At 38.8% G+C, this 13,033-nt stretch overlaps 1 protein-coding gene across 1 annotated transcript in view; it reads right to left on the bottom strand.

Annotated features, from left to right (window-relative positions):
• Window positions 1-3,885: 3,885 nt before the first annotated feature.
• The window catches only part of LOC107297184 (tubulointerstitial nephritis antigen-like), a 31,580-nt gene continuing 22,432 nt past the window's right edge, over window positions 3,886-13,033 (bottom strand). The window contains exons 9-11 of the mRNA XM_029286278.1: window positions 12,347-12,461; window positions 6,419-6,464; window positions 3,886-4,002 (exon numbers count right to left, since the gene is read on the bottom strand). Of these exons, the coding sequence (XP_029142111.1) occupies window positions 3,886-4,002; window positions 6,419-6,464; window positions 12,347-12,461 (278 nt within the window). The remainder of the gene's footprint in view (window positions 4,003-6,418; window positions 6,465-12,346; window positions 12,462-13,033) is intronic.

The raw sequence follows: 13,033 nt of genomic DNA, 5'->3' as shown, positions 1-13,033 counted from the left end.
GGAAGAGGAAGAGGAAGGGAAAAGGAAAGGAGACGGGGAAGGGGAAGAGGAAGGGAAAGGGAAAGGAGAAGGGGAGGGGAGGGGAGGAGAGGGGAGAGAAGAGAAGAGAAGAGAAAGAGAAAAGAAAAGGGAAGAGAAGGGAAGGGGAGAAGAAGGGGAGGGAAAGGAAAGGACTGCTGTAAAGAGAAAGGGAAAGAAAATGGCTGTCATGGTTCCGACTAATAAAACACTTCAAAGAACTTCCAGGCATGTTTATCCTAAAGCCTTTATTAACAGTGTTATAAATTGACGGCACATCATGGAGGTTTATGCCAGAATCTGAATTCCTCTTGCTGGCATCTAACTTTTCTTGCTAAACCCCTCCCTTATCTTGCAGTCACAAGTCACATCTTCCAATTAGCCCAGAGGGCAGAGATTCACTTCCGTTCCTTTTCCCGGGCTTTTTGTTATTTCCCCTCCCTTTTCTCTGTCATTTGAATTAACTCTAAAAATACCAGACAGTTCTGCATATTTTGTCAAAGCAAGAATATTCAATATTAGCAGCGTTGACAATGGCTCTCTGAGGTTGGAGAATGGGGCAATAATCAGGGTCACGTGATCAAAATCTGGCCGCTTGGCAACTGGCATGTATTTATGACAGTTGCATTGTCCCGGGGTCATGTGATCCCCATTTGTAACCTTCCAAGCTGGCTTCTGACAAGCAAGGTCAAGAGGGTAAGCCAGATGTGGCAAAAAAGGTCATAAAATGGGGCAGAACTCACTTAACAATTGCCTTGCTTAACAACAGAAATGTTGGGCTCAATTGTGGTCATATGTTGAGGACTACCTGCATTCTCAGAAACCTTAGAGGCCCTGGCAAGGAAGGAAGGAAGGAAAGAAGGAAGGAAGGAAGGAAGGAAGGAAAGAAGGAAGGAAGTTCCTTATATGGAATGGTGTGAGACAGGAAATGAGTGACCAGATAAGGGGGTGGTATTCTATAGGAGGTATAGAATGGTATAGGAGGTATAGGTGGTATTCTATATATATATAAACTGGGATGGAGGGTCCTTTGTGGCCACCCATCTAATGCTGTCATTGTTACTAAGTGAAATATAAAGAACTTAATTTCATGCAACTCCCTGGTTTTTTTTGAACCCAGCTCAGAAATGCACCCGGTAAGGAATTCCAACGACAGTTTTTCCTGCCTTCATCTGATGCCCACGGAATCTACCTTCCAGCAATCAGTATGTCCCGACGGAACCAGTTGTTCACCTCCAGAAAGAGCTCAGAAATAACATCAGGGTGAAGTGTGGCAAGACAAACTATGGATTAAAGAGAAGAACAGTGGTGCAACTTTCAGGAAAGGCCCTGATCTGGAATCAGCAGTGCAATACCAAAAGTTGTCCGCCTGCCCTGAACTTCTCCTGGTCCGCTTTAAATTAAAGTGCTGCCCCTTTAAACCTCCATCCTCTAGGTCACTTGTGGGGAGGTAGAAGGGCGTCTAAGGCCCATTGTCTATGGAGGTTCTGAGTGGGCCTTAGCTATCCCAAAGGTGCTTTTCCGAAAGGTAACTGGACTTTCTCGTTTTTTTCTCTGAAAATGCTTCACCTCTCGTCAAAGAAGTTTCTTCAGTTCTGAGATGAGAACTGGGATGAGAAGGGAAATATTTTCAAAGAAAAAAAAAACAAGAAAGTCCAGTTGCCTTTTGGAAAAGCAACTTTGGGACATCTAAGGCCCATTCTCCCTAGCTTTAGTACTTCAATGCCTGCCAAATGGAGTAATTTGGCTTCCTTTCTCTGGGGATAAACCAGCTTCATAATTGCCCGTTAGCTTCTGGCAATAATGCTTAAAACTGCTCCCTATTCACAGGATGAGTCTAAAATAGGACAATTCTAAGCCCTCAAGGAAAAGCTACTTTGCATGTGTTCCTGTGAAGGCCTGGCTGGGGGATATATGTATACGTTGGAAGAGCGGGGTGACATTTTTATGTCCAGGAAATATATGCTTGTGTATGATCCTGTCTGTGCAAACTTGATGGAAAAAATATCTTTGAATCTTTTGGTTAACCAAAGTGTCCTGAATTAATTTAAGGGAAAATTTATTACAGGGTTTGTTTAGAAATCACTTCAGTGCAGTTGCTAATATTGCCATAAAGGGAAATGGGTTTTTAGAGAAAAGGAATGCATGCTGCTATTTTAAAGATATATATAATTTTGCCTCTGGATGCAATTTAATCTTAATACATTTATTGTTTCTCTCAGTTGAATGTACTTTATTTTGCGAATGGACAGGCTGCCGTTCCAGATTAAGTGCATCCTGGGACAGCCATTCAGAGATGGAGTCCCAGACGCTTTATTAGAAACAGTAAATGTACTTGTAATTCTGAATCAAAAACACCTTTGTGGGCTAGTAGGACCTAAAATTACATTGTTGGAGAAACAATAAAATTGTTTCATTTAATGAAATGCCCAGCAATTGTTCCGTTTGGGAAATAAGGGATTACTTCAGTTTTGAGATTCAGTATTTTCAGATGTTCATATACTTCTGAAGTTTATTCCTACCACATGGACGCTGACATCTCGACAGAGAAAGTGGTTTTCCAATATCCTTCTTACTGCATTGGAAAAAGAAACATATGACCCTATAGACATATGGGGCTATCCAATAGACAGCCGAATTGATGTCACTAGCAATTTATGAACCACTAGGTTATCAGTATAGACTAGCTGTGTATGACTGTAATAAATTATAGTTGCCATTTATTGAAACATTTACTGTGCAGTTTTAATGCATGTATACATATCCATGAATATATGCCCTGTATTTTTTTGTTTCTTTTCTTTAGCTTCCTTTTTTATTCTTTTATAGCAGGGGTTCCCAACCGGGGGTGCTCATACCCCCTGGGAGTGTGAGACGATATTCCAGGGGGTGCAAAAACCTGGGGTTAGAAGTTCCAAAATTATAGTGTATATGCACAATTCATTTCAAACTTTTGTAAGGGGTGCGAGAATATATCAGAAGCGTGAGTGGGGGAAATGCACACCCATGCATGAGCACACTGGCCAGCCAATTCCACGGCCCACTGCGGAGTGCAGAGTATAGAAAAGGTTGGGAACCACTGTTTTATAGTTTTCTTTTTATTTGCTTTATACCTGGGATGGACAATTATGGCCCCTTTACAACCTGTGGACTTCAACTTCCAGAATTCCTGAACCAGCTCAGGAATTCTGGGAGTTGAAATCCACTGATGATAAAGAGGCCATAGTTGCCCACCCCTGCTTTCTACAGTTAATAAAAAATATTTCTGGGGGGAAAAGAAAAAAGGCATGAAAGTATTCCTGCACCACTATACTCTAGCAACCAGAGGCAGTAATGAAACAGCCAGTCATGATTATTCGTAGCTATCAATAGGCCTCTCTTTCTTAACTCCTTTGAAAGACATAGTCAGACACGATACAAAGCCATATGAATATAAATATAGTTGATGTCCATCTGTACTTTTTGAAGCAAGCCAGTTCTGATTACACACACACACACACACACACACTTCTCCCAGGGTTGCTAGTGGTTAAAAATATACAATCTCACAAGACTGAGACTGATCACAGTTCAGAAGAAAAGAAAGAGACCTGTCCAATTGTTCTCATTCCTCGTTTACTGCATTTGGACTGTTCCAGTTATGAATTAGGTCATCTAAATACCAGTAGAAGTGAAATTAAAACAGGTAATATTTTTCACCATGCTGGACTCACAGTTAAATGTTCACCCAGTCTTAACATCTGACATAGAAATATTTAGTGAAGAGAAAATAACAAATGTAAGAATGCACATATTGAGGTTAGAGGCTATATATGCCATTTGTATAAAATATATGTAGAACAAAATAGCGGCCATAAAGAAAATCTTTTAAAGGTGACATTTGGTAGCTATGATCAGTTTTTCAACATCACATTCATTTTGTCCTCGTAAAATTCTGAAATAGCCGTTTTCTCCCCAGGAGATTCCCCAGGAATTTGCAGCAATCTAGGGGTGGAGAAGAGAAGATATTTTATTATAGCAAATACAGTCAAATTATGATAAAGGAGAAGAAAAAGAAAGCAAAAGAGGAGCTGTGGTATTCATTGCCTTATAATAATAATTTTTATTTTGCGGTCACAGACCAAAATGCAAGTGCAACAAGAGAAAACACAAGAAAAATATATCACAAACAATTAAACACCAGAAGCCTTGGGAATTACAACGTTCTCCTCTGGTAGTTACAGCTCTTAAAAGAAATTTAGAAACCTGAGAAGTAATATAGGAGGAGCCATCCCCTAGACAATATAAAACCAAATTACTAACATTAGAACCAGAGGGATCAATTCCAAGGAGAGACAATAATTTAATTCTGCCTGTGTTATACATAGGGCAGTATGATAAGACATGCTCNGGGCCAGGGAAAAGTATTCATTGCCTTGTCTTCATCCAGTTAGATCAGACATGTCAAACTCGCAACGTCATGTGACATCGCCCAACGTATCAGGACGGTTTTGCCATTGCCGGCAATGGGGTGGGCGCCGCTTCCGCATGACGCGTCTGGCCCGCGGGCTGGCAGTTTGACACCTCTGAGTTAGATTGTCACTTCCAAATATTTCTTCTAAAGAGTTACTTGAAGACCTAATAAAACTATATCTCAGGCTAATGAATAATTAGCAATTAGAAGGTAAATGCAGTAAACAGGGAGTGAAGAGACAGTTTAAACTTTCCCTCCTCAACTGAAATCCTAATAAAAATAGAATTCATCTTGTGATGCTTTCCAGACCTTATGAGGCTAGACAAGGTGTTTTTAAGACACATCCTTCTCCCAAGGGTGCACTTCACACAGTCTGTGTGATGATCTGGGCTGGCCACTACCTGTCCCATGTTATACCCTGTTTCTTTTAGAGCTAAGATGGTGCAAAAGGAAATGCTGCAAAATAGCTCCATAGCAATGTTTTTCTAACTAGGCAACTGCTTTCTGGTTGGGGAATTCTGGGAATTGAAGACCACACATCTTAAAGATGTCAAGTTTGAAAAATGCTGCTCTAGGCAAACTTGGCAAATTTAAGACCTGTAGACTTCAGCTCCCAGAATTCCCCAAGCAGCATAATACTGGTTAGAACCTTGGAGTTGATTAAATGGCAAAGTCTAATCAGAGACTACTAAAATTATATCCCTAAAGTGAACCTCCCTGAAGAGGTTAACAGAATAACAGAGGTTAGCTGCTATTTGACACAACTCTGATCAGTTCATGATATCTTTTTTTAAAGTTTTAGAGTCACCTGACCATTTTTTTTCTTTTGTGCTTGTTTTTTTCCTCCTGCTCTGTGTTAGGGCATAAAAATAATAAATAACTTTTAAAAAGTTATTTTTAAAAAGCTTATGAGAACCAAGCCAGGCAATAGCATGGATTAGGGTTGACACATGTGCTGTTTTCAGGATATGTAATCTGCTTTAGCTCTTTAGAATAAAGAGTTTGAGCAACAACTGTTGTAAAAGTCTGGTGCTTATTGACCCTGATACTTAGCTTTTATCCTAATAGTGCTATTAAGACAGGATAGAGAGGCTCACTCCGGAAAATTAATGCAGGGGGAAATTTAGGCTAATAAGGATTCTTCCCCTGGTAGTCCAGTTCCATCAAAAGCGACTTTAGTTGTAGGAACTAAACTAAAAAGGGATTAACAAAATGGATCCTCTGAGGGAAAAAACCCTCTAAGGATGTCAGTAATATGCCCCTTTTGGTTAAAATCAGTCAAGAAAAACCATGAATCAGGGCACAAAAAAAGTGAGCACTTAACACTTAATTCTGGGTTGTTGGGTTTGTTTGTTTGTTTGTTTGTTTGTTTGTTTGAAAGTTCAGAATCAGAGTTCTTGGTGCTTTTTTGACCCTCAACCTTTCCTGCAGGGGTAAAAAGAAAAACATGCAAGGAGTATTTTGACCAGAAAATGAATAAAGGGGAAGCTTAAATAGCTTCTCTCCATCTGTCTTCCATAGCTGATTTAGAATAATTAAAAATGCAGAGCTGCATGTGATAGGTATTTTGAGCTATAAACTGGGAGGGGATGTACAATACATTCTGTGGACTTTTCACTTATTTAATTGAACTGCAGTCATTGAACAATTTAGTGAGAAAAAAAGAACTAACATGGCTTTTTGCCCCCAAATTTGGTATGTACTGCAAGCTCAATACAAATTACTCAAATTACAAATATACTGTAAATAAATAAAATATAAACAGACCATTGAGGTTAAATCAAAATGGGATTTACATGACTGTGTCCTCACTACAAAGTAGCTTTGGGTATGTATGTTTGGCTGAAAATTGTGCTTGTTAATTACAAACACCTTTTCTATTGATTCCAAAAGCAAACAAGCACAAATATCTTTTTCTGGATTAGTCCTCTGTTTCTAAGCACTTACCCAATATTTTTGCCATTGTCCTTCTGCATCTTCTAGCATACCCCACCTATCCAAAGAGAAAGCATTAGTAATACATATTTTTCCCCTGGACATCTTGGAGGCATCTTTAATCTTGCTACTCAAATTCCTTTTTTATTATGTTCCCAAAAGTGAGTATGCTGCCATCATTCTGTGAGCACATAGTGACTCTCTTTTTCCGATTACTTGCTTTTCATTTCAGAATATACTCATTATTGAACAGCATTTGTTTCCAGGTGTTCAGTTTATGGGCAAATAACACTTCGTACTTCACTTCTTCAGTAAATAGGTGGCCTTGTGTAGCCAGCACTATGTGGGCAGTGCAAGTAATTTCATTTGATCTATTAGGCTGGAAGGATTTCTGCTCCATGTAAGTGCAGTCGTGGTTTCCAATGGCTTATTTCATATTGCTCTATCTGTACAGAAATCAGAATGCATAACCTGGGCCTTATTTGTATTCTCAGTCAACCTCACAACTGCATCTATCCAGCTAGAATTACCAACAATAAAGCACAAAAACAAAATAAATCATAGAGCACCTTGCTTTTTGCTGAAGCTAGTTCATTACAAAACTTAATAACTAATATTTTATCTTATTATTAAAAGAGACCAGATCATAAGGACACTATGTTTTTTAAATCAGACAAGCTACTGCAAGGACTAATTCCAGAGGCAGAACAGGACATGTAACAGGATGTCCTATTGGGGATGTCTAGTCTAGTGAAAAGAAGGACTAGTGGGGGACATAAAAGCAGTGTTCCAATTTTGAGGAGCTGCCACAAAGAAGAGGGGGGCAATCTATTCTCCAAAGCATCAAAAGGTAAGACACGAATTAACGAATGGAAATTAATCAAGGAGAGAAGCAACCTAGAACTAAGGAGGTTCTGACAGTGAGAACAATTAAACAGTGGAAGAGTTGCCTTCAGGAGTTGTGGGTCCTTCATCACTGAAGGCTTTTAAGAAAGCCATTTGTCTGGAATGGTATAGGGCAGTGTTTCTCAACCTTGACAATTTTAAGGCATGTGGACTTCAACTCCCAGAATTCCACAGCCAGCATTGCTGGCTGTGGAATTCTGGGAGTTGAAGTCCACATGCCTTAAAATTGTCAAGGCTGAGAAACACTGGTATAGGGTCTCCTGCTCGAGCAGGGGGTTGGACTAGAAGATCTTCAAGGTCCATTCCAACTGTGTTATTCTTTATTCTGAGATGAAATTAGTAATTACCCTTGTCAGCACTGGCAGTATTAAACTCAATAAACCAAGAGCTTGATAGAATAAAAATATATTTCCCTTTCTATAGTCATGTCTCATGTAGGAAAATGCAAAAACGACATGGAATTTGAAATAGAAAATAGGAATAGAGATGTGCGATATCCAACAGAATAAATAAAACCTGAGCCTCCTGTTTGAAGAGTGTCCTACAAACCCGCTCTTGGCAGCTACCTCTTCTCCATCATTATCTCCATTCTCAACATTCACACCAGACAGACAGATATATAAAGAGACAGACAATTTCACAAAAGGATAGGGTGGGAATTTATGGCCTCCAGTAGTCTTAACTTCATGGTGCACTAGAATGGCTGCATCTCCAAACTGCTAGAACCATTTTCTACAAGAGGAAAGAACAGGCTATTTCAAAAGAAGTTGTGTTGTTGCTCTCACACACAAAAGCTGTCCAATTTATAAGGAAGAATAAGGGGTGGAATCTTCAGCTATACTGGAGGGCGGGACCCAAGTGTAGAGTCCTTGCACTGCAGAAAGCAGCAGTAGCCAGACCTCCCCCAGAATCCTTGAAGCCTAATCTGACAATTCCCAAGGTAATATAGTCAGCCTGGTGAGATTCTTGTAACATAGGTGACTAATAATAAAGCTTCTGCTTGAGAACCATTGCTTGCGTCTGATAATAAGGCAATGGCTGTCTTAAACAGCAGAAAAGGCAGTCTTTTGTGAATTATTTAATATTATCAACATTGTACTTTTTATACAAGAAGAGAAGTATCTCTGGAGGTTCCCACCTCAGATAACAGAATAATTTAGGTAATTCTTTGTGTAACTCAAATCAAGGAATGACCCCTTTTGCTTCATCTCAGGTAGACCAGAGATGACAGAATATGTATTATGAGCTATTTCTAATTTTGTAATATATTGTGTGTTTGTGTATTCATGTCTTTTAATTACTTGTTTGTCTTATCTGTGTATAACACGGGATATGAAGTGAAATTTCTGCCTTGCTTCAGGCCACAAAAGACTTTGCCATATGGCTAATGTCTATTAGCATTTGAACTGCTACAGAAGGTAGAGAACATTAACTTTGCTATTGATATCTCCTCCTTACACGAGGGATGAAACATTCTTGCATTTTTAAAAGCCCCACACAGTGAAAAACTGAATAAGCCTTAAATGCATTGAAAATGTCTTTTAAATATGTGTATAAAATGTAAATGATATTTTAATGATCCACAGAGTTCTCTTTCTTCTGAAAATCATTAAAGAGAACAATTACTTCTACACCAGCACCATTTCCCATTTTTTTCCCTGTATCCTAAGAATAAGAATAACATAGTACAGAACAAAGCCATAATGTTTCACTACATCATATCAATTATAATATCAACTTCGGGAAATTTGAATATTGTTTTGGCATCCCCAGCTGAAGTTGATGTGAAATTTGTCTGTAATGTCTATGGATTTGTCCTTAAATTTCAGAGTAGCAAATTTCTGCAATAACAGCTTTTTATAGAAAGCAATACAGGTAGCCCTTGAATTATGACCATGACTGAACCCAAAATTTCTGTTGCTAAGCGAGACATTTGTTAAGTGAATTTTATCCCATTTTACAACCTTTCTTTCCACAGTTCTTAAGTGAATCACTGCAGTTGCTAAGTTAGTAACATGGTTGTTAAGTGAATCTGACTTCCCCATTGACTTTGCTTGTCAGAAGGTCGCAAAAGCTGATCACATGACCCCAGGACACTGCAACCATCATAAATATGCATCCGAATGTTGATCACCTGACCATGGGGATACTGCAATAGTTGTAAATGTGAAAAATGGTCATAAGTCATGGTGTCATGGTTCCAACAGATGAAACCCTTCAAAAGAACTTCAAGGCATTATTTTCCTTAAAGAATCTTTTATTCGGGAAAGAAAGTATCGGCACTACATAGTTGAACCCAAAAACTAAATTCCCCTCCCCTGGATACAAAGTAACAAAGTACAATTCCCCCAATAAACAATCATAAATCACATTCCCCAATTAGCTTGAAGCGCAGGCTTTCTCCCCAGCTCTCCAGCCTGCCAAAACGTTATCAGCTCTGGACCCAGTTTGTCCTTGGATTCCCATGGCAGAGTTATTATTATTATGACTAATTGAACTCTCATTCCAATCCCCGCTCCCAGCACCAATTAATTCTAAAAGTATAGAGAAAATGGCTGCATTTTCATCTGTTGTCAAAGCAAGAACATTCAATGTTAGCAGCGTTGACACATGGTTTTCAGTGCCGTTTTAACTTTGAATGGTCACTAAACAAACTATTATAAGCCAAGGACACCTGTACAGAAAATACAAATATTAAAGTAGCCTGATTAATCAGAGGATGTCCAGAGAACGTGTACAGCAACCTGAAGCTGCCTATGCAAAAGCAGAGTCAAGGACTGCTACACAGACCAAAAACTGTTGAGAGGACAAGTTCCTTGGAAACTCTCTGGATAAGTTTTAAAAATTAAAAGGGAAATACAAATGCTAAACCAAGGGAATGGCCTGGAAAATGTTTTTTTTAATTGGTTCTACAAAAGATACTTGTTAAAGCTTTGAAGAAATCTGTGCAGTGGGATAAAGAAGAATTGAAGAGAGGTCAAATTCTACGACAGTATTTGACTGAATTGAAAATTAAGATTAAAAGGAAGGAATATGTGTTTGGAATTAGCACGATTCAGAATGATTCACCATCATTCAGCCTGTTTAGGTGAATATTCTCTGATCTAGATTCTCCACCACCACTTCGAGATAGAGACAAGAGAGTGTGGGAAGTCAGCCCCCCCAGAGAAGGAAATATTAAAAAGGGCAGAATATTATATTTCCTCAAAGGATCTTAAAAAGGCAGAAAAGCATTCCCAGTTTTTTAAATAGCCCCAAGTCTCCCTCCCCCACGCAGAAACCAGCTCTGTAGAAATGCAGATATCATAATCCTTTCAGAAAGACTGGCACCTGGAAGCTTAGAGCTGATGGGATTAGAAAGACAAAGATCCATAGAATCAACAATCCCTCACACTAAAAAAAATCCAACATAGGACATAGTCATCAGCCACAGCCCCAGGGAAGCAGGATATGATCTTTGGGAAATAATAGGATTAACCCACCACAATCAGAATACCAGAAAGGCACACTAAGACTCAGGTCAAAGTTCATGCCACAGGAACAACTCTAAACAAAAGCTCAAGAAGGTATAAAAACCCACCATTCCCTACTACATGTGGTCAGCTTTCCTAGAGCCATCTTTCTGTCTGGCTCTCCTCTTCAATAAACTACAACCTTATTTCTAAAGCAGTGTCCATTTTGATTATTCCCAGCTTGAACTGGACCCTGCTGAAGATTTTTCTTTCAACAAGAGCTTAATACATATGTCTTGCGAAAGAAGCCACTTGAGAGGAATTGCCTTTGAAGCTCTATGGAGGAGGAGAATATGCTCTTAAAATCTGAAGTATCTTCTTTACCAAGTTCCTCCTTAACAATGTGCAGCCTGCTGAGGGTTATTTTTTTAACAGCAGTGAAAAGAACTGCTGTCTTCACCTTATTACTGTTGAGTAAGAAGAAGCTGGATATGGTTAATGCCACAAGACTGGGGAAAAAATGAATTCACAAATTATTGGGTATTATCAGAAATCATAGGGATAAGTAAAATGGGCAAAAATGTCTTGCATGGAACTGGTATCAGTCATTATATATGGCAACACAATTGGCTTCAGGTAAGAGAAGAAGGACCAACTATACAAGCATATATGCTTGTTGTATGAATCCAATAATATCAATGGCCAATTTGGTCTAATTGAAATGGTACTAGAAAGAAGTATAGAACACAGATTATCAACTAATAGCTGGCTCTGCATGCAAGCAGCACAATTCTTGATAAAGGGTTCCTCATCTAAGTCCATATTTAAGTAGTAAAACTTAGCATACAACATCTGTTTGCTTTGTGCCATGCCTTAATGCATCTCATGAGGTACTTTTCACAATCTGTACACTGTAGCTTCACATATAAAAATCTACCCATCCTATAATGAGATGTCATTGTGTAGATGAAGTTTGACAGCTGGACTGCAATGGAAAGGAAAGTGAGAGAAGACATGTTGCATTGGCTGAAGTCCAGTTGTACAGGATGTATCCCATTATATAGACCACTAAATAGTTGTAGTCAATTTTAGCCTCTTAAGAAAGCTTCTCTCCAGTTAACCCTAACCTTCAAACATCAAGAGAAGGAAATGTTCCATGTTCCTGTGCAAAATCCATTGTCTGCCTGTTATATACAGGTAGTCCTTGACTTATGACCAGAATTTCTGTTGCTAAGCAAGACAGTTGTTAAATGGGTTTCACTGTTAAGTGAATCACTGCAATTGTTAAGTTAGTAACACAGTTGTTAAGTGAATCTGACTTCCCCATTGACTTTGCTTGTCAGAAGGTCACAAAATGTGATTCATGACCCCGGGACACTGCAGTTGTCATAAATACATGCCAGTTGCCCATTCTGATCACATGACCATGGGGATGCTACAACAACTGTAAGTGTGAAAAATGGTCATAAACCACATTTGTCAGTGCCATTGCAACTTCAAACAGTCACTAAATGAAAGGTTGTAAGTCAAGGACTACCTGTATTACAGAAAAGAAGGAAAAACAGCTATGGATTCAACTTACCCAACTAACTTGACAGAATGGAGTCTCTCCTGGTGCTCATACTGTGGTTCTCTAATGGTATGCCTATAAATCCCACTCTTGTAAAGGAAGAAATCATCATATACTTTCATGATGGCTGAAGGGTAGCAGTGAATGGAAAAAGGCAAAAGATATTAGCTGTAATCTTAATTTTAATTAGTGTTGATTACAGAAACATCATTTTAAGATATGGAAATTATTTCACATTCCTCTTAAGACTAAAATCCTTAAAGATAAACAAATAATTCACAGGAGACCTCGGTATTAGTAGAAAATCTACAGTCAGTGTCCCTGGTGTACTCCTGCCTGTTTTTCCCAAATTTAAATATTTTATGCAGGAACATGAACCCACCGTTTCACTTGACTTCTTCCACATCTAAAATTCCCTTGTTCAGACTATTTTGAGGTTTCACTTAAAACACACAGAAACCAGTGAGACTCCTATTCTGACTGGTAGCTAAAAGGATACGTGATAAGCATCTGTTGTGGAAAGAAGGGAAATGATGATATGTCCATCTGATGTCATGACACAAATGATGTGATTAGTTCCATCAGACATCATGGCACAAGTAGGGTAAGTTGCATCTTTTGCATGATAATGACACGACACAGGTGTCATAAACTTGACATTGTTGCAATGCTGCTGCCTGTGGATCTTTGTTGTAAACC

The sequence above is a fragment of the Protobothrops mucrosquamatus genome, unplaced genomic scaffold, assembly GCF_001527695.2.
Source record: "Protobothrops mucrosquamatus isolate PMUCROS unplaced genomic scaffold, P.Mucros_1.0 scaffold_210, whole genome shotgun sequence".
In the NCBI taxonomy this organism is placed as follows: Eukaryota; Metazoa; Chordata; class Lepidosauria; order Squamata; family Viperidae; genus Protobothrops; species Protobothrops mucrosquamatus.
The sequence above is the reverse complement of the archived record's forward strand: the minus strand, read 5'-3'. Positions and strand labels throughout refer to the sequence as shown.